The sequence below is a fragment of the Meleagris gallopavo genome, chromosome Z (assembly GCF_905368555.1).
Source record: "Meleagris gallopavo chromosome Z, MGAL_WU_HG_1.1, whole genome shotgun sequence".
NCBI classification, from domain to species: domain Eukaryota; kingdom Metazoa; phylum Chordata; class Aves; order Galliformes; family Phasianidae; genus Meleagris; species Meleagris gallopavo.
Window position 1 is genome coordinate 22,146,927 of NC_139435.1, and position 21,195 is coordinate 22,168,121.

At 43.6% G+C, this 21,195-nt stretch overlaps 2 protein-coding genes across 4 annotated transcripts; both read left to right on the plus strand.

The window, feature by feature from the left end:
* The first annotated feature begins 4,617 nt into the window (after window positions 1–4,617).
* Window positions 4,618–12,634, plus strand: CENPH (centromere protein H). Of its 3 annotated transcripts, none has more exons than XM_085213951.1 (9): window positions 4,618–4,809; window positions 4,913–4,968; window positions 5,268–5,310; window positions 5,723–5,794; window positions 6,459–6,515; window positions 8,875–8,935; window positions 9,209–9,260; window positions 10,223–10,353; window positions 11,833–12,634. In XM_085213951.1, the coding sequence occupies exons 1-9, from the start codon at window positions 4,709–4,711 to the stop codon at window positions 11,929–11,931; spliced, it is 672 nt and encodes a 223-aa protein (XP_085070077.1). In that variant the 5' UTR covers window positions 4,618–4,708; the 3' UTR covers window positions 11,932–12,634. The 3 variants fall into 3 exon arrangements, with proteins under 3 accessions (XP_085070077.1, XP_085070078.1, XP_085070076.1); XM_085213950.1 differs by having other exon boundaries at window positions 4,622–4,809; window positions 10,223–10,383; XM_085213952.1 differs by lacking the exon at window positions 5,723–5,794 and having other exon boundaries at window positions 4,619–4,809; window positions 10,223–10,383.
* A 46-nt stretch (window positions 12,635–12,680) lies between these two features.
* KGD4 (alpha-ketoglutarate dehydrogenase subunit 4) lies at window positions 12,681–20,096 on the plus strand. Its single transcript, XM_085213964.1, has 4 exons — window positions 12,681–12,820; window positions 13,321–13,384; window positions 18,537–18,739; window positions 19,951–20,096. Exons 1-4 carry the CDS (start codon window positions 12,782–12,784, stop codon window positions 19,966–19,968), a joined length of 324 nt encoding a protein of 107 aa, XP_085070090.1. The 5' UTR covers window positions 12,681–12,781; the 3' UTR covers window positions 19,969–20,096.
* The last annotated feature ends 1,099 nt before the right edge of the window (window positions 20,097–21,195 follow it).

The window sequence follows — 21,195 nt, forward strand, 5'->3', positions numbered from 1 at the left end:
TTGTGACTCAGTCGTTGCTAAAGTGCTGTTCAATTGCTTTATCTTCTTTGAATTTTGTTCAAGATACACTGTGGTGATTGAATATCTAGCTAGTCAAAAGGGAAAGCTTTCCATTCTGGATAGGTAATAAATGATTGAGCTATTGGATTTAAATATATATATATTTATATTGAAAATTTAACTATAATATAATACAGCTGCAGGTGCACATTAGCAAATTGCACTGATTATATTACCCAAGGAAGTAGTCCAGGTTTAGAATGCCACACTGTAGTCTGGGACTTGACAAGCTATTGAAACAAACTGTAAATTAAGAGTCACTGATAGGAAAGAAGAAGGATGTACTTAAGAAAGAATAAATGCATTTTGGGGTCTTGGAGAAGACAAATCTCTCTTTAGGGAAAACCTGTTTGCAACATTCATAATTTACATCTTCAGAGGCAGTTACCTTTCCATTTTCCTTTACCTCCTTCTCTTGCCTGAAAGCCCTTAAATATTTTCCCTGAAATTCAGGAGCCAATTCAGTTGTTAGCAAGAGTGAGTATGTATTTCATAATTCTGTGTATCACAGCAGTCATATATTGTGATGCTGCTTTCTTATTCTAGGTACTTATGTGTCATAATAGAGACTTAATTCTTGATGTTATTGAAACAAGGTAAAGTGTTTTAAATTTACTGTATCAGATCAGCTTTAGCAGCAGTGCAGTCTGAAATATCCCTAAACAGTTTCTGCTTGTGATCAGACTGTATATACAAACTGAGATGTTTCTCTTCTAACAGTTAAAGTTGGCATTCTGTTCTGTCCTGCTCGTGCTGTATTTGTCTCATACTGCAGGTGTTGTTTTGAGTTGAAAGACTGTGGTCAGAAAGGATCTAAGAGTTGCTTTTATATTGGTTTGTGTAGTGAATGTTGATCATCCTGAAGTCCCTTATTTCCCAGGATGGTACTGCAGAACCAGCAGAATTCTCAAAATTTGATCTCAGCTTCTTCAATTTCATGCCTTTTGCAGTGGTTTTCTCACCTTCCTCCTCTGCAAGGCTCATGGCAGTTCAATAACTGTGCTGCACTTACAGTTGTTTCAAAAACATAGCAAATGGTTTCTGGTTTTGAAAACCATTTTCAAGCAAAAAGCTTCAGTTAAATGTACCACTCACACTGAAGTGATTGCAGTGGCACTGACAGCACTTTACCAAACTGAGCACTACTCCAATCTCAGTAGATGAAAAGAGTGAGTTTGTTGTTTTGATTTTTGGTTGGTTTTATGCTGTTGTTTTGTGTTGGGTTTTACACACAAGTTTAGCTTAGCCTAATTGAAAAAGCGTTATTGGTTGTCATGGCTCTCACTAAGCAAATGCTGATTTCCTGCTTCAGCTGCTCGTACTGGGACACAAACCAATTAAGGTGGCTGGGAACATCTTAGATGACCATGCTCTGGCAGTGATTTCATCCACTTAATGAATATTTAACAGGCGAGTGCATGCGAAGATGCATGTCGTGTTTTTCCAAACACATACAGATGCTCACTCTTTTTCCTGGATGCCCCAACAGGAATACAATTATCCATCTTACGTTGTTTTACCAGTGCCTTATCTGCCAGTAAGCCTCCAAAGAAGTGTACTGCTACAGCAGTTTCTCAAATCACAAGCATAGGCCAATTGATTTTGTATTTTGATCAGTGGTATATCAGGGAAGCTCGTATCCTACTCACTCTGTGTGCAGACAGATCCAGTGAGGCATATTCAAAGATAAAGTTAATTTAAAACAAACTGTAGCAACATATTGCACATTTGGCAGATGGAAACAGAAAAGTATATTTTTTAAAAGTCTGTGTAAATATGTAGTTCCAACTCCCGTCATAGGAAGGGGTAGGGGACAGAGCACAGAGCTCGAGAGCATGCTTCAGCAAGAAACACCAACGAGGGGCTGAGTTCCTTCTGTAGTTCTCTTGGCTGGGGGCACTTGATCTAGGCTTAACGTGTTCACAGCAGGCTTATATTATGCACGGATTAATTAGCTAATTATAAAATGAGGCTTCTCCGTGAAATGCACTTTTTGCTCCGTTTTTCCCCACGGTAGAGCCTGAGGGAATATCATGGAGCTGCATCAGTTTAGGCAGGGTGTTAGACACAGGTTCTGCACCAGAGGGCGGTGGGCATTGGGACAGGCTACCCAGGGCAGCGCTCACGGCCCCACGCTGCCGGACTTAAGGAGCGCTCAGACGCAGCTATCACAGCGCCCCCTGCCGACCGCGCCGCTGCACTGCACCGCGCCAGCCCGCTCCAGAGAGGAGGACATGCGCTGCCGGGAGCCATTGGGCGGCGGCGAGCAGCAGCAGCAGGCGGCTGATTTAAAGCCGCGGTGGCAACGCCGGCTCACGCTATGCGTCGAGTCGCAGTACTTTAAGCTTCGATAACTTCCATTCCAAGACCACAGAACTCCGTCAGGGTGAGTACGGGCCGGCAGCCCCTGACAGCTTCGCGGCCACCTGAGGCGGTGCTGCGGTCGCACGCTCGTCCATTCCTCTCACGCGGACCACGGCAGAGAGCGGCGCAGCGGGGTGGCTCCCGAACTCCTGCGGCCGTCCCAAGTGTCGTGCGGGCGAAGCCGGCTCCCACTCTGCCGCGTCGTCCTCGTGTCGGGCGGGGAGCGCGGCTCCGCCGGTCCGGGTCCGGCCGCCCCACCTCCTTCCCCGGCCCTCGGCTCCCGGAGCGGCCGCAGCCCTGCATCCCCGTTCCGCCGGTGCCGTTGAGTGTCCTCTGTTCTCCCACAGTCTGCCGAGTTGGAGCCCGACGGCACCGACGAGAGGGCCGTGCAGTGTTATTACTTGTATGTGCTAATATGAACTTCCTGCCATTGAACAAAGCTGAAGCTACCTGTGTTCTGAGCCGAGCCATTCTGATAGAGAAAGCTCTACTGTTTTTTTAACGCAGCACAGTGCTCAGACAGAAAGGAGCAGTCGGTCTCACTGCATTGTTCCTTGCTAATAAGCATAAAGAGATAAATGTTCCACCAGTTAATGGTTTTTTTTTTTTCCACTGTAACTCCTAATGCTGTCGTGACAGCCCAAATTTGCCAGATGGAAACAAAGATTCTGCAGGCCCTGGACTTTAGCTTTAGTTGTCCTCTTCCTCTACGGTTTCTAAGAAGAGCTTCAAAATTTGCAGAGGTAAAGTTAAAAAGAGGTATTTGATAAGCAGTCCTGCAAGATGCAATACTTGACTGTGATAGCTTGTAAAAATGGTTCAAAACTCCCATTTGAGCATTGCAACATTTTATCAACTGTTTGCTTTCAATCACTGAGCCTTGCCCGGACTAAAGCAGAGCTGAATTGCCTGATACTGCAGGTGATTGCTAGACACCTGTTAAAAAGGTAGCAGCAACCTAACCCAGCTGATCACTGCTGGGTGACTGAGCCACTGGCATGTCAAGCCTAGAGCTTGAGTGTCCTTACTAAGTAAGTATTTCTTCCTCCTTGACTAAACAAAGGCAACATTATTAGAGTTGACAGGATGCTTTTGCCTCGGAGAAGGCCATAAACTGACTTACTACGGGTGGATGAGGAACAGCCATTTCTAGCAGAGTATCCACTGGAGTTATCCATCCTGGACTACAGTATGGTTCACTTCCTCCATCCATGGCTGCTGCTGCTTTCTGCTTGGCTATAAAACTTGCTAATAGAGGCACCTGGGTAAGCGCTCTCCAGACCGCCCCTGAGTGTGGGGCTGGTGTATCTGCACATCAGTTTCAAACACCACTCTGTGCCAACTGCACATATGCCTCTTCCCTCCCTTGCATCTTAGCAAGGTGTTTTCTCCCTTGTACCACAGGGACAAGGTGGCGCTCTCCTGTGTTACTAAGGAGGCTACGACTGCCACACCCAACAGAAGTCAAAGAATCCTTTGAGTTCAAATAATTCTAATAGGCCTGTCTAGCAACTCCCTTTCTTTTCACACATCAGCTCTCCAACACCACGCGTTGTACAGTGGGAGTGACCTCCTCTCCGTCAAGCAACATCTGGCAAAGAACCTTATTCTCATGAACATTGTCAAACGCGTGGTAGGAATCTCACTGCGGCAAGGGCAGTCTAATTGCTTGTGTCAGTATGCAGTGTTCCCAAATCAGCCTGGCTGTGCCCTGAGCCGTGTGTGTAACTGCCCAATTCCCTGGGGCCAGCTGCAGGTGGGGTAAGGTGAGGGCAGTCCCTGCCAGCCCCTCTCGTCAGCGGGAGCTGCAAAGACTTCATCTTCCTAATTTGTTTGCAGGCAGTAAGGAACAAGTACGCCAGGAGCAAAAACTTCAGGACAGGCGTTGTGATGGAGCTGCGCTCTTTGTTCATCTACGACCTCTCCCAGCCTCTGGTGGATTCTTTTTCTGAATTCCAGTAGTGTCAGCAATGAGTTTCTATTTATTCTGTCTTATATATTTCACTTCTAATAATAAAGATTGTTGTTTCCCGCTGCAACCTTGTTCCCATCTGCTCTAAGCTGCGGGTCCGCGGCCAGGACCCGTGGCTGACGAGCGGGCGGCGACGCTAAGTGAGCCCGGTGCATACCAGCGGCTTTCACCCAGCGGCAGTGGCCGGGCGCGGACGCCTGCGGACGCCGACGCTCCGCCCTGAGGAGAAGCGGGGCGGTGCGCGGGAGGAAGTGCGCGCGGCCGGGCAGCTCGCGCTGGTTGACGGGAGCGCGGTTGTTTGAAGGAGAGGCGATGGCGGGGCGGCTGTCGGAGTCCGTCTGGCCCGGGCCGGGCGCCGAGGCCGAGGAGGTGGCCGATCCGAACGCGAAGCGGGACGTCCTGGAGCACCTCTGGTTCGTGCCGCGGGGCGGGGCGGGAGCGCCGCGTAGACGGCGGCCTTGAGAACGGCGGGCGAGAGGGCGAGCGGGGCTGACGGTGTCCTTCGTTCCGTTGCAGCGTGAGGACGCATCTGAAGCAGCTGGTGATGGAGTTCAGCACCGCCTGCTCCCACAGTAAGCCGCCGTTGGGATTCGCCCCCCCCACCCCCCGCCCTCTGAAGGCTTGAGCCGTTCCTCCGCGGTCTTGTCGCGCTTCCTTCCCTCGGGTCCCTTTCCGCGGAGCGGCGTGCGGAGGCGAGCCGTCGGCACGTCTCTCGAGCTGCAGATGGAAGTACTCGAAAGCCGAATCGTTCCGCCGGCGCAGCGGGCAGGCGGTGTGGGACGGGCGGGAAGGGGCGCCGTGAGCCGTGCTCCGGCACAGCGCCGCGCTCCGGCACGCCCTGCGGCGCTGAACTGACGCTCTTGCTTTACAGATGAAGAGCGCAACAGTAATACGGCGTTAAACTTCAACGAAAGGTATGCTATTCCTTACAGTCAAACTTCTCGGCTCGGTTCCCAGCCGTTCTTCAGTTAAAACACGCCAGAAATGCTCTTCTGGTTATCACTGCTTGATAAGAGCTCCTCGTTAACGATCCTTACTGTGTAAGGGTTCAGTTAAAGCGAGTGAAGGAACTATGGCAAAGAGATATTCCTCTCCTCTTCTAGTATAGTTCTGTATCTTCTGTGGTTCCTGCCATGGGCATTTGTAGTCCTTCTGGTGATGGCTGGAATTCAGTAGCATATTTCATTGTGCTAAAATGTGAAACTTGAATAACTTTTAGCCTAGAGGAAAAACTCATGCAGAGAGCAAGTTAAGAACTGGAGATTGCTTTTAAACTTCTTTGTTCTTTTCATGGTTGTTGTTGTTTTGTTTTGTTTTTTTTCTCAGTGCCGAAGAAAGTTTGGAAGACATGGGGAAAGTAAAAACTGCCTTTGAAAGCAAAGCATTAGCCTTACAAAGGTAGATGACTATTCTTCCTGTTTAGTTGGAGGCTTTCTGCTGCTTTATCTGTGTGCACATGCATGCACGAGGATAGGATTTCAAAGTGACGTAGTGTGTGTTGCAAACATGAGAGATTTAACACCATTGAAACCCCAGGAACAAAAAGGCAGATACTATAGGGAATAACAATAAATAAATAGAAGTACATGCAAGCCTCTGAGATCCTGCAAAATTACAAAAAGGCAGTTTGTATGTGTCTAGAAACAAAGCTGTTGGTAGTATTTAACAAATTCCAATAAAAGGGTGGAGGCTGTTAGTTTTGTGTCTCCTATGTTGCATGACTGTTCATATGAATTCCTACCTTTGCCTAGCTTCCCTCCTGCAGACTGGGACTAATGGTGTCTGAAGCATATTTGTCAGGAGAGAAATGCATTGTTACGCCTACAAATGGTTGATTGATACACCTTTCTGGTCCTGAGAATGAAGCTTCAGTATTTAACAAGTTTGACGTTTGAAAGTTACTGTTGTGGTTGTTTTGTTGTTTTTTTTTTTTTTAATACGCATTGCCAAAGTAGGTATAAATAGAACTTGGAAATCTCTTTTCTGCTATTTACCTAAATTGAAATCTCTCAGTTTCTTGTCAGTTTTCATCAGAGGTATGTTTCTTCTTTATACCACCCAGGATGCAGCTTATGGATGCTCTGAGAAAGAAAGTGAAACAAAATGATGGTTGCACACGGTAAAGTGTTTTGAATTCAATCTTCGCTTTCGCCTTTCTGATTTTCTCCCTGCATATCCTAGCAGCTTCTTTGTACTCCCCACAAGTTGCCTGTCCCTTTTTCCACAGGAGGTAGACACTCTTTTTCTTGTGGAGCCTCAGAAAAAGTTCCCTGTTCAACCATGCCAGTTTTCTTCCCCGCTAGTTCATCTTACAGCACAGGAAGACAGCCTGCTCCTGCACCTCTCAGATTTCTTTCTTGAGGAGCGCCTGGCCTTCCTGGACCCCTTGCCCTTCAGGGCTGAATCCCAAGGGACTCCTTACCTGGGTCCTGAATAGTTCGAAGTCTGCCTTCTGGAAGTCCAAGGTTGCAGTTTTGCTGGCCCCTTCCTGACTTCATGAAGAATGGAGAACTCTACCATTTCATGATCACTCTCCAAGACAGCTCTCAACCTCCACACCTCCCACCAGTCCTTCCCTGTTTGTGAATAGTAGGTCTAGCGGGGCGCTTCCCTAGTAGGTTCTCTGACCAGCTGCATCAGGAATTTAACTTCCACGCACTAGAAACCCAGACTGCTTCTTCTGCACTGTATTATATTTCCACCATATATCACAAAGTTGAAGTCCCTCACGAGAACAAGAGCTGGTGATCACACAACTTCTGTCAGCTGCTCACAGAAAGCTTTATCTGTCTCTTCATCCTATTTAAGCAGTCCGTAACAGATCCCCACCAGGATATGAGCCTTGTTGACCCTTCCCTGATCCTTGCCAATAGAGACTGAACCTTGTCATTCCCAGCACTGAGCTCAACAACATAAAAACACTCTCTAAGGCAGAGAGCCAGGCCACTGCCCCTCTCCTTCCATGCCTATCTCTTCTGAAGAGCTTATAGCCATCCAATACAATGCTCCAGTCATGGGAGCAATCCCACCATGTTTCCATAATGGCAACTAAGTCATAGCTTGCCTGCTGCCATTTGCCTCAGCCCCAACCCCAGGATTATTCCCCCCAGGAACATCTATCTTTAGAAAGCCTTCTTTTAATACCTTCCCCCTTTTCAATGAGCTCCTGGGCTAGGATCTGTTCCCCCTTTGAGACAGGTGAGACTCATCTGCAGGCATCAAACCAGATGCTGAGTAAACCAACCCATGGTCAAAAAAGCCCCAATTCCTGCAATGGCACCAGCATCTTAGTCTTGCTTTTATAAGATGACTTCCTGGTCCTCTCAGTATCCCTCAGTATTCAGCTGCCACTGAAGGGATAGAGAAAAATACCATCTGTATTCCCACTCCATCAACTAATTGCCCCAGCCCTCTGAAATCCCATTTGATAGCCCTCAGGCTTCTCTCTGCAAATTCATTGTTGCCAGCCTGAGCTGTCAGTAAAGGACAATAATCGAGGGCAAACCAGACTAGGAAGTCCCCTAGTAATGTCCCTGACCTGGGCCCCAGGGAGGCAGCACACTTTCCTACAGATAGAGTCTGGCCAATATACTGGGCCTTCCTTTCCCCTTAGAAGGGAGTTGCCTATGGCAATACCCTTCTTTCCTTCTTGGCAGAGGCAGTCTTGAGGCATGGAGTTGATTGCCTCGCGCTAGACAACCTCTGGGTAGACCTTCCACTGTGTCCTCACTCACCTTTGGAGATCCAGAGCCTCAAACTTGTTATATAGAGGTACCTGGAGAATTGAGGTAGGTAGGGACAGGGTTTCCCTGTGACACTGAGCTGGGATCTGATTCCATTCTTCCCTGTCTCTTAGGTCCCCTGTCTCTGCCTGACAGTGACAGGGCAGGAGGTCCATCACTGTTTGAGGTGTATCACCACAGTGCCTTTCTCACTGTTATGGCAGAGAGTTACTTCACCAGTCTATCTCCTGCTCACAGTCCCTGAGGCTCCTCAACCTCTCCACCTCCTCGAGTTCTGCCACCAGGCTGAGCAGATCTTATACGTGCTCACAGCTCATGCAAGTAGTAACCCTGCAACTCTAACAGCAGCAGCAGGCTCTGGCATTCCTTGCATCCAGAGGCCTGAACAGCCACATTCTTAGCTAGGCACTTCATCTGATCTCTGTTACATTCCTGTCACAAGCCTGAATTCAGGAGCTCCACTACTTGCCATTTTCAAGTGGTTTGGCTTCCTTGTTTCACAGGCTCTATGATTTGAAGTATAAGACAAATTTAACTGAAACATTAGCAAAACTGAGTGGAAACAAGGAGACTAGTGCCTGTAAGTATATTTAGGTATATACTAAAGGTATAGTACCCTTTATTCTGATGTTAAGATAAATGGGCATTTTTTGATTAAATAACTTTGGTTAAAGCATTTATGTTGTTGATACATCATAATGGTCATAAATAATGTAACTTTATTTCCTTCATTAGACTAATGGAAACAATGAAAGACATAATCGGGCTCAACTGGGAAATACTTCAAGCTCATCAGGTAAGAGTCGGTTGTACCTTCTGTTGCAGTTACAGTTACTGCCAACTTCAGTACGGACAAAGGAACAATTTCAAGTAACAGGAATGCACAGGTCATTTGAAGTAAATATGTGGCTTGCCCAAATGTGGTTCCTAGGGGTGTTAAAATTACCAAAATGGTTACTTAATATGAATATGTAAAAAAGTCTGCTCCTAAAGCTGCACTTAACTGCTTCTGCAGACTGAATTAGCATCATCAATAGAGATAACAGTCCAGGATTTTTTTTTCTTTCAGCAAGCACGTGTGATTAGAGAGAATTTGAATGACATTAGAAGGAAAAGATACTGTAAGTGTTTTATATATATTGGCTTTGTTTTATAATTAAAAATACGGTTCATATCTTAAACTGCTTCTTTAGAAATATTAAGTGATACAGTTATAAAAATTCTGAAGAGGGTGTATGAAGTATACAAAAATAAGCTTGTATGATGTCTACATGAAAGTAAGACTGATACAATAGAATATATCAGTCAGATAGTAGGCCAGAGATACAAGAGTGTACTAAAAAAATGGTGATGATGTTTCAATATTTAGTACAAGCTCCCCAGCAGGTTACACTTTACTTACGAACTCAGATCAGTTCTTAGAGGCCTAAAGGATATTTTTTTTGTCAAAATGTACTTTTGTTAAATGTTTGTGAATTAGGAGTGAGTGGATTTACTTACGAAGAACTTGTATAATAGTATAGGTCTTGTTATTCAGTATGCTTATTATGGTGGGTCAAACTTAGATTTGAAATCACTTTTCAATAATATCTTGAGAAATAAGGGGAGGAATACTGGGTCAGGGCTTCCTGTTCATGCTCTCTATTTAAGAACTCTCCCTTATTCATCCTAACTTTTAGCCTAGTTTTCCAGTGGTAATATTACTGGTATTGTCCATTTGTCCCTTGTGTGACTTTTGAATTTTCTTTGCATCAAATTTGAAAAAAGGAAAAAGATCTAAAATGCCTCTGTCTGTAAAATTGTGCCAAATGGAGACAGGGTGTGGGACAGGTGTTCAAATCAGTGTCCATGTCTGATGGAAATGCAGACAGTTTTGTTAGCTGCCAGAGAACCAGTCAGTGTATGTTGGTACCAGATACCCACAGCATTTGTTTCTTGTGGAAAGTACATTGGAGGGAAGGGATGGAGTGAGTATGATCCATTACAGTGGAACTGCCTTAAATCTATAAGGAAGAAGCAGCTTTTTACATCTTCTGCCCACTAATCAATTTTTGAATGCTTTGTTTTCCTAATAATGGAACAGTTCTGAAACAGGCTGAAGGAGAGAAGGCGCTGCAAATTTTTACCACAGTGAGGAAAAAAAATGAAGTAGCAAGAAAGAAAATCACTGAAAAGTTGAACTTACTCCATAGGAATATACAGTATGAAAGGAAGGTGATTACATTAATTCAGAATATACTCCAGGTAATGTCACAGCTTTCAGAAGCAGTTTGTAGTTTGCATTACAAAAAGATAATTACTGAATGTAACTTCAAACAGAATTGTGTTTTCTAAAATCTTTTTATAACAGCATCAAATTAAAAAACTGCAGTAAGGCATACCTTATTGTTTTAAAAACCAAAGGTATTAAGTCATTAGAAACTTGTATGGAATAATTATTTACAGAGTTTAGAAACAGTCTATCAATGTCCGTCTCTCTGTTCCCTTAAAACTACAGAGATAATGCATTTTCCAGAAGTGTGTCTATCATGGCAGAGGCCATATTTCCTTACACCGTGAGTCACCCCTACTCCTCCCAAACCAGAACAAATAAATAGGTCTTAAACTCGTGATACCAGTGAGCCAGACTGCTTCTAATTACGTGTTGCCCTTCACAGTGTTGTGATAGTGTTTTTAAATGTTTTCATCAGTGTAGCCTTCATGCTCTTGGTTACTCATCTGTCAGCTACTGCTAAATAGTCTGTATTAGCACAACTGGCTAGCAGATTTCCTGGAGTTTGGCATCATGCAAAGTAAGGTAGAAAACTGATATGAGATTTGAGCACGAGGAGAGCTTCCTGCAATATCCTGTGCTTAGAGGGGCTCTACTAAAGGTCATGTACCCTCTGCTGTTGGCTGGCACTTGTCTTTTCGCAGCATCACTTGCAACACCTTATTTTGCAGATCAGTGATCTAATTAACACGAAGATGAGAGGCACGGTGAATTGCAGAAGTATGAGTTTGTCTAATTAGTTATGAAATGCCAGTGAAGAATGCACAGTTTCTTTAAATACGTGTGTGTATTGAGGTGTTTAGATGGAAGACAGGATATAACCATTCTGTGAATTCATATGCTCAGAAGAATATAAAGAACAGAAAAGAAGCCACGTGTTTTTGTGTTGCATGCTTTGTCTACCAGTGGTTTGAAATATGTTTCATCTCACTAAGAATGGGAAATTAAATGTTTACTGGTTTCTGTGTTACATTTAACTAGTTCTATTTATGTTCTAAATGACATAAATGGACAAATCTTTTTGGTTAAATTTAAAATTCCCATGTTCAGTCCAGAATGACAAAGTGAGAATGTTAGAAACTGTATCATTGTGTGTTGAGGAAAACTTTCTTTCATGTGGTTAAAAAGAAAAATGAACAAACCTCCTAAATTGCTATCTTTAAAATAGGAATAGTATGCCAGCACCAGCAGAAAATCTAAAGGGCTGTTTTGTTTGTTTGTTTGTTTGTTTGTTGCCCATGTGTTGACAATAAGATCTCCTCCCTCCCCTAGTCCTGTCTGGTATTGAAAAAAATGCTATCAGTTTCAAGGACTTCCAAATTTGGAAAGAAAAAAAGCAGATAAAAAAGCCAACACTCCACCTTTTAATCCTTTTTTGAAGACATTTGCAGTTTTTAAACTATGTTTTTTCTGTCTTGCAGAATATCATAGTCGGATCCCGAATCAACTGGGCGAAGGATCCATCTTTAAAAGCAATTGTTCTACAGCTCGAGAAAGATATCTCCTTTCAGAATCTCTAGCAGTCAGGAAGATGGTGTTTAATTGTAGATTGTACTTACTTAACACATTGTATCTTATTTAGTGAAATCACTCTTTCAACTTGAGGTTTCAACCTTTCTGAAATTTCTCGTCTACAGACACAGGATGTAGCCATGCCACTCTTTTTTCCAGAATAATATTCTAACTTGTTAGACGACAGATGTGACAGTACCTATGGCATAGCTGACAAAAGGAGCTGAAGAGCCAGCTTGAAATGTACTATGCCAAGAACTCATTTCCCTATGAAATGCAGCAACAGTACAAGAAATAACCTGTGTGTTATGATCACTTAGGCAGAGGGGCTGACCGTGCAGCCTTGCCACCACCCTGCACTGAGGAGAGGTGCCCGCATGGCCCTGTGCCACTAGGCTGTGGGCACCGTGCCCCGTGCAGAGCTCAGGCTGCACAACTTTGTTATATCCTTATTTTAAGCTGTAGACGTTTTCTGTGTGCTCTGAAGTGTGTTTCTACACTGCACGGTGATTAGCTAGGTCGAGCACCCAGGAATTAGATACGGTGTTGCTGCTGCGGTCCCACCTGGAAAACAGCACAGAGGTGAGAGGAGCGGCTTTTCAGGCTGCGAGCAGCGCCCCGCCTCCTTCAACGCTGCCGTGCCTAACCTGTACTCAATCGGCTAAACCTGTCTGCATCTAACGGTCTAAATAAAGCACTGCGTTTCTGCTATTGCGAGGTGCCTGCTTTTTAAAAGGGCGGGGTCACCTCTCGCGGTCGCCGCGCCCTGCGGCCCCGCCCACTCGGCTCGCCCTGCCCACGCGGCGCGGCCCTGCCCCGCCCCTCGGGCGGGCGGCGGCGCGCGCGGCGGGGGTCACCATGGGCAGCAAGATGGCGGCGGCCACTCGGGTCGTGCAGGTACCGGCGCCCTCCGCGAGGGCGCGGCGGGAGCAGCGCGGTGGCGGGGCCCGCAGCTCGGCGCGACCCGTGGGCCCCGCTCGCGGCCGACGGGGCCTGGAGAGGCCTGGGCCCGAGGCTGCGGCGGGGAGGCCGACGGTGTCCTTGGCGTGGGGAGCGGGCGTGCGGTGGGGCCGGCCCGGAGCGGGTCCTACCGTTCGCGGCGCTCTGTGAGCTGCTCTGGGCTCCCTGAGCCGCGCGACGGTGGCCGAGGGAGGCGAAGGGAACGCGCCGCCCCTGTTGGGACGCGAGGGCGGAGGAAGATCTTCAAGGGTGAAGATCCTCCTTGGGTGGAAGCGAAACGGTGGCCGCTGAGGTGGTCAAACTGGCAGTGCACAGAGCAGCGGTACGGAGGAGTTGTATAACGGTATAACTGTCCCTTTGTATTACTGCGACGTTAATGTTTGTCCGGAAGTACACGTTACTCCCCTTATTTTCTCTTCTGCCTTGTTACGTTGCAGGTAGTGAAGCCACATACTCCGCTGATTAAGTTTCCGGACAGAAAAAGTGGTCCCAGGCCTAAAAGTAAGTGTTTTGCCTGGGGATGCAGCAGGCCCCATATCTCTGCCTTACCAATTCTATGCCAGAATGCACTTTCTGCTTTAGCCAAATGACTTCACTGATTCAGAGTAAGGTTTCTGAAAAAGGATTGTTTCACAGAATCATAGGGGCTGGAAGAAACCTCAAGAAATCATGAGTCCAAACCCCTGCTAGAGCAGATACCTTACAGTAGGTCAGACAGGTAGGTGTCCAGGTGGGTCTCGAAATCTCCGTTGAAGGAGACTTCACAGCCTCCCTGGGCAGCCTGTTCTAGTTGCTCTGTCACCCTTGCTGTAAAGAAGTTCTTTTGCATGTTAGTACAGAAATTTCTGTGTTCAAGTTTTAGGCCGTTTCTCTTTATCCTCTTGCTATACGCCACTGAAGGAGCCTGGCCTCATCCATTTGCCTACCACCTCTAATTAGATATTCATAAACATTTATTGGATCCCCCCACAAATTTCTTTTCACCTAAGTTACTCAGCCTTTCCTCGCACAGGCTCTTAATCATCTTTGTGGCCCTCCACTGGACTCCTTTTTTGACCTAGGGAGCCCAGAACTAGTAATCTAGAACTAGTAACCTAGAACAGTAATCTAAATGTGGCCTCACCAGGGCAGAGTAGAGGGGGAAGATTTCCTCCTTCAACCTGCTGGCCACATTCTTTTTAATGCACCTCAGGATACCATTGGCCTTCTTAGTAACAAAGGCACACTGCTGGTTCACGGCCAACTTGTTGTCCAAGACTCCCAGGTCCTTCTCTGCAGAGCTCCTCTCCAGCAGGTCACCCCTAACGTGTACTGATGCATGAGATTATTCCTCACTGGATGCAAGACTCTACACTTGCTCTTGTTAAACCTCATCACATTGCTCCCAACTCTCCAGTCAGTCCAGGTCTTGATGAATGGCAGCACAGCCTTCAGTCATTCCTCCCAGCTTTGTATCATCAGTAAATTCCTCGAAGGTGGACTTTATCCCTTCATCCAGATCATTGATGAAGATGTTGAATAAGACTGGATCAAGCACCAGCCCCTGGAGAACACCGCTCCTTACAGGCCTCTAACCAGACTCTGCACTGCTGATACAGCCGTCAGAGCTCTGCTAGTCAACCAGTTCTCAATCCACTTCACTGTTCACTGATCTATCCCACATTTTCTAAGTTTCATAACAAGGATGTTGTGGGAGACAGTGTCAAATGCCTTGCTGAAGTCAAGGTACACAACATCCGTTGTTCACTCCCCATCAATCCAGCCATTGATGACATCATAGAACATCATCACTTGGTCAAGCATGATTTCTCTTTGGTGAATCTATGTTGACTCCTCCTGATAACCTTCTTCTCTTCCAGTTGTTTGGAGATGTCATCCAGAATAAGTTGTTCCATCACCTTTCTAGGGGCGGAGGTGAGGCTGATTGGCCTGTAGTTTCTCCGATCCTCCTTCTCTCCCTTTTTGAAGACTGACACTGGCTATCCTCCAGTCTTCAGGCACCTCTCTCCCTTTTGCCAAGACCTTTCAAAGACAATAGAGAACGGTTCAGCAATCACCTCTGTCAGTTCTCAGCACATGTGAGTGCAAACTGTTGTGGCCTATGGATGTGTTTTGTTGGATTTTGGCTAGGTGCTTTCTGACCAGATCCACGTCAACAAACTCTTCCTTTCCCCAGATTCTCTTACCTCCAGGGTCTGGGATTCCTGAAGGCTAGTTTTAGCATTAAAGACTGAAGCAAAAAGGGCATTCAGAACCTCTGCCTTCTTGCCATCCCCTTTTACCAGGACACCGATCTCATTTGTTAAGGGACCCATATTTTCTCTCATCTTCCTTTTACTGTTGACATACTTTAAAAAAACCTTTTTTGTTATCCTTTTTCTTGTTGGTTTAATTTCAAGAGGGCCTTAGCCTTCTTCGTTGCATCCCTATGGGCCCTGACAACATTCCTATATTTATCCCAGGTGGACAGGCCCCTTTTCCACATTTAATTTCTTCTTTTCTTTTAGTTTATCCATGAGTTCCCTGCTTTTAGGTTGAAATAGCTCTCTGATGTCTCCTCTACAACTGGAGGAATACAAATAATACATGCAAGTCTGTTTCTTGCACCTGTTTCTTGGTCAGACCAGATTCTGTAAGATTTCCTATTCACACAAAGTCCTTTTTCTGCAGGTTCTTATATTCACCTGAACTGGCCAAAGTCAGTTTTAAGTATTCAGTGATATTTGCAGAAATGCTGTTGCATTTTCCTCATCTCTTCTTTTCTTGATTTTTGTGGTATTTAATGTTTGTGGTATTTAAAACCTTGGTTGCAGGTGGCAGAGCTATCCCACTGTATGTTTTAAGAAGTGTTTCCTGGTCTTATTAATTAGAGGGAAAAAAATTATTTCCATGGCCATCTTTGAGACATCAGTCTATACCTATGGCTGCGTTGATGTTTGCAACAGTACTGGAGATGCTATATTTAGACATCAAAGCTATGTAAGCTGAACGTTGTTTTTCTTTGGAGTCAACAAAACATTTGAAACTAAAGTAGCAAATGTCTTACTAACATAGCAAATATCTTACAAAGCTGTCTTACATTGCTCTCGTTTGTTTAGAATTTATGGTTGTTTTGACTTTTTTTTTTTTTTTTTAAGTTCATTACTGATTTTTTTTTTTTTTTTTCCCTAATACTCAGGTCAAAAATTTTCAGCACCAGAATTATTTCCTGGAAGACTTGCTTAGACATCTAAAGATTCTTCTTTTTCTTTTTTTTCCTGATGTTAAAATACTGATGGCTAAAAACATGAATTTTAAATTTCAGAAACTACTGCCTTCAGACTCCTAATTCTGTAAAACAATCTGAAGTGTGAAGTATGACTGTTCAGTAAAAAGAACATTTGGAAGCAACTTAGTACATGAGTAACTGCTCCATGTATTTGTCGTAGCATTATTACATCTGTAATGCAGCTGTAAGGCTAGTTTTTCCATTTACATTACAAAGCGTCTACAGTGCACATCAGTGCCACTTCTGCCATACCTGTGAACTAGTCAGGAACTATTTTTTGGGAAAACTTTGTCGCTCATACCGCCTCTCATGCTAGTGAACTGCTTTCTCAGAGGCAGTGTTACTTACGTCTTGTTTATCTCTGCATCAGAAGAATTTTGCCACTATGCACTTTTGTTCTATGATAGACCATTCTACCTTAACGGTATTCAGTCACCTCAAAAATTCCAATCTGTTTGCTCAAAGGCTGCAGCAGTAACCATGTTTCAGCATACCAGACTGCTGCTTGTGCACAGCCAAACAGAATGTTGCAGATCAAGGCTGTGCTGTTAGAAACTGTGCTTGAAAGGCCAGTCAAATTATTTTATGGTATTACTATTGCGGTATGCTATCAAACAGAGAAGGAAAAAAAAACAGTAGACAATGTATGAGCTAAAGCAATTGCAACTTAGGTCTGATACTTTTCAATCCTGAGTTCTCATGCTTTTACTTGACTAATGCTTCTGCTTCAACTGTATATCAGACTTGAAACTATATGATAGAGGAGAATCTCAGGCAAATCTCTAAATGTTTTCATGGCGTATAAAACAAGCTTGGAAAAACAGTTTCTCATTTTTCATATGTTTTATCTTTTGAAACAAAAATATATTCTAAGCACTACTGTCCAAAACTGCATGAAATCTGTCAAACAGCTCTTCTTTCTGTTTTCCTTTTCTGTTCCCTTTGCCTCCATTCTTAAATTTTAAAATTTCATCTTAATGTCATACCCTCTGTTCAGCTGGTGTGCCTGTTGATGGGCTCTCTTCCTCCTCACTCTATTTGAGACCTCCTTTGCTGAACCAGCTGATCAATTTGTAGCTTTCAGGTACAGTCTTCTGACTGAGAACTTCTTGGTACACCTCTCAATGATGTTTTTCTGTTATATTTTTTGTTGCTTTTGTGTTTTTTTTTTGGGGGGGGGGGGAGATCTGTTTGTTTTTATTGACAGTGGCTGGATGACTTTGCTGCAGCTGGTTTTCATTCCTATCCCAAATGACTCAGACATCCTATAGCTCCTCCTTTCTCTTTACCAATCTTGCTGGAGGCAGCAGGGAGAGGTGCAGACAGTACTGAGGCATTTTAACATCTTTGCTCAGTCTTGATGATGCTGGTTCTTGTATAATTTTGAATCCCTCTGTTCCAGCCACTTAGATGTTGTGTTCTTCTTGATAATTTTTCAGAGGCACTGAGAAAAACTTCCTGTGGAAGCATTCTGCGTTATCAGGTCTTTTAACTCTGTATACAGAAGTCTTCAATACTTCTGATGTAAACATATAGCCATGGGACTCAGTCCTGCCTGGTATGGTAATTGTATTTCTGCTGTAAGACCTGACATGGAAGGACAGACCTGAGATCCAAAATGCTAATTTTGGTAACAGTTTGTTACCAGACTGCCCGTTTGTTATCAGTTTTCCTGTTCTCAAACTGGAGGCTGCTTCCCTCATGCAAATTCCTTAAGACTTGCTCCTTGACCTCACCTGTAAAGTATTTAATATGCTATTTGGTCACTACATCTCATTAACAGTTTGATTGCTGATGCTCAATATGTGATCCTCATTCTGCACATTACTGACATAATTTGATACAGTACACTGCCCGTTGTATAATATTAAAAACAAGTGCAGAGTTGCATCTGTTGAGGTATGTCACTGTTATGACGTTCACCTTTCTGTAAGCCTCTAGCTCTTTTTCACCTGTCTTTCTCTACAGTTGCAGTGAACAAAAGCATCATCTCAGTGGACCTTAGTTATTTATCTTAATTGTCATTCTGCATTACCCTCTCCACAACACAATTATGATACTGTGTACTTTTTCTGCAAGAAAAGCTTTCCACTTAAAAAAAAAAAAAAAAAAAAAAAAAAAAACTTTTGTTAGGATATATACTGATTTCATTTTTGTTTCCATATTAATACTTTTTCCACTTGAATATACTATCTCTTAATTTCAGAATATTTGTGCTTTTGATGTATTTAGTAACAGTAAAAACAGGTTGTGAGCTTGTGAGCAGTTGAGTATATTAATATCTGTTAGGACAAAAGTAATTGTCAATGACGTATTTGCCACTCATCTAATTAATTGTACAATATTGTTATATTTCTTTACATTGCTTTTCAATCTGGGTTTCAGTACAGGAATCTCTACAAGCAAGTGTTCCATCACCTCAAGCTTCAAATGCACAGGAGTCCATAGGAGGGAGACCACTGGCCTTTCAAAATATTTCACCTGTTAGTAGGGCACAAGGTGCACCAGACACTTCAGAGTTAGCAAGAATCTTACCTCAAAAATACAGAAGGAAACTTATGTCAGTTGAAGAGATTGAGTATATTCAAGTACGTCTCAATAATTGTTGTGTTTTCTCTTATTTACCTAACATTCTTCTCACCTCTGCAGGTTCTTAAGGTTTCACATAAAATAATACATTGTAGTTTTTGTTAAGAAGAGCTTTTGCAGCTTTGATACACAGTACCAAAACTACAAACTCTTGTTGCAGGAGGTTCCCAGCTCTTACTAATTAGTAGCTTGTGGTGTCACTGCAAGATCTACATTTAAAGCAGAGGTAGACAGGTAGTGATAGGTAGAGCCTACATTAAGCATAGTCATTTCTTGTTTTATAACAGTTGTTTAATGTATAATGTGAATATGTTGGATGGGAGCACAGAATTCTGTTCATGAACCTGCCCTTGCCAGGTGACTGAAATACAAAATTCATAAAAACTAGTTTGGAAAGTATTATGTAATGGGAAGTTAATTTTTGCACTTCTAGAAATTGGGAACATTTTAGTTAAGCTTGATGGAAATACTTCCTGAAATATTTGCAGTTGTAGCATTATATGGGAAAGTCAAGAAAGAACTGCTTTTTTTCTGTAAGAGTTTTCAAATGTAAATATTTTTACTTAAAAAGGGAGAATGCACAGAATTTGAAGAGCTAGAAAGTAGCTTTGTTAAATGATAAGGACACTTAAAGGGTAACAACATTAATAGAGGAAACCTATTTTTCAGCATGAAAGTGGGTTCAGTATTTAAATTTAAAACAAAATGATCTCTTTCCTGTAGTTACATACTTCCTTTTTTTTTTTTTTTTTTTTTTAAACCATGGGGCAAGTTTTAAAATAACAACTTTGGCAAAATAGTGAATTTCTGATTTCTCATAAAGATTATAGCAGCTTACTTGGGCTTTGCTTTTTACTTTGCCCTTTAGAATTTGGACAGTAAAAAAAATTCTGAAACTACTACTACTGCTGTTTGTCTGATCTTTCTAAAGTGAGAAAGTCATTTCTTCCAACTAAGAGAATAAGGAACAGTTGCAAATATAGGTTGCAGAGGTTTTTATATTGTTTATATTGTTCCATATGGAAAACGAGCTGCTAATAATAATGATTTTTCTGTCATGTAACGTGTCCATTATAGATTAAAAATCCAAGTGTAAATAAGTTAAATCTAGGACTTGTTTGTTAATCTGTAACTGCAAAAGAAGATTGGATCTCAATTTCCCTTTCTTTTAGTGGAAAATAATTAACTCTGTCTATTTTTTGCTTTACAGCGTGGAGGTCCAGAATAAGTTCAGAAGATAATTTGCTCACCACTGTTGAAGAAAGAAGTATTGTGTTCATCATATAAGCTTTTCCTTAATATTATAAATAATAGTATACTGATAGTTTTAATAAAAACCCTATACGGAGGTGTAAAGGTTGACACAACGCTATTGATTGTTGATGAGAGATTTTCTGTTGATGACTAATAGCAATTGATGGCTACATCATTAGAATATTTTTCTGATTAGTCATTCTGTGAATTTGGCAATAGAACAAACTGAGTTGCTTTATTTTCCTTGTTAACGGGTCTCCTCAGGGCTGGTTTCACAGGCAGGATACACACACTCAGACACTCATAGAATGGCTTGATTTGGCTGGAACCTTAAAAACCATCTGTTTCCAACCCCATGCTGAGGGCAGGGTTGTCACCCATTAGATTAGGCTGCCCAGGGCCCCATCTAGTCTGGCCGCGAATACATCCAGGAATGGGGTGTTTACACCTTCTCTGGAGAAACTCTTCCAGTGCCTTCTCCCCCTCCTCCCCCCCCCCACCCCCCACTGGAAAGAATTTACCCCTCTTTTAGTTTAGAACCATTTCCTGTTGTTCTGTCATAATCAGATTGTGTAAAAAGCCCTACTCTATCCTGTTTATAATAAGCTCCCTTTAAATATTGGACAGCCACAATGGAGTCTCTCTGGAAACATTTCCAGACTGAACAAGCACAGCTCTCTCAGCCCTTCTTCATAGGAGAGCTGCTCTGATCCTCTTCATGATGAACTACAGCTGTGCTGCATCTTTTGTGCTGGGGGCCCCAGGCATAAATACAGTACTACAGATGGGGCCTCAGAAGGGCAGAGCAGAGAAAAACAATCAGTCACCTCCCACAGCCTGCTGGCTGTCCTGCTTTTAATCCTGACCAGGATACATTTGGCCTTCCAAGCAGCAAGAACTCATTGCTGGTTTGTGTCCAGCTTTTCATCTACCAGAACCCTGAAGTTCTTCTCTCCAGGGCTGCTTTCTGTGAATTCTCAGTGAGCTTTTCTCCCTATCTGTACACATATCAGTGCAATGCTTTGTTGAATCTCATTAGGTTCACACGAGCCTACTTCTTAAGCCTGTCCAGGTCCTGTTGGATGGCATCCGTTCTGTCATATGAACAGCACCACTCAGTGTGGTATTGTCTGCAGATTTGCAGAGGATGTTCTCAATCTGTTAATTAATTATGTCATTAATAAATTTGTTAAAGAGCACC

What these genes read in the sequence shown, in the direction of transcription:
- KGD4 (XM_085213964.1), top strand. Translation starts at nt 12,782, where the DNA reads ATGGGCAGCAAGATGGCGGCGGCCACTCGGGTCGTGCAG. An exon ending in CGGCCACTCGGGTCGTGCAG is followed by an intron (nt 12,821 to 13,320) that starts GTACCGGCGCCC and finishes GTTACGTTGCAG; the next exon opens with GTAGTGAAGCCACATACTCC. An exon ending in AAGTGGTCCCAGGCCTAAAA is followed by an intron (nt 13,385 to 18,536) that starts GTAAGTGTTTTG and finishes TCTGGGTTTCAG; the next exon opens with TACAGGAATCTCTACAAGCA.
- CENPH (XM_085213950.1), top strand. Translation starts at nt 4,709, where the DNA reads ATGGCGGGGCGGCTGTCGGAGTCCGTCTGGCCCGGGCCGGGCGCCGAG. An exon ending in GCGTTAAACTTCAACGAAAG is followed by an intron (nt 5,311 to 5,722) that starts GTATGCTATTCC and finishes TTTTTTTCTCAG; the next exon opens with TGCCGAAGAAAGTTTGGAAG. An exon ending in AAAGCATTAGCCTTACAAAG is followed by an intron (nt 5,795 to 6,458) that starts GTAGATGACTAT and finishes TATACCACCCAG; the next exon opens with GATGCAGCTTATGGATGCTC.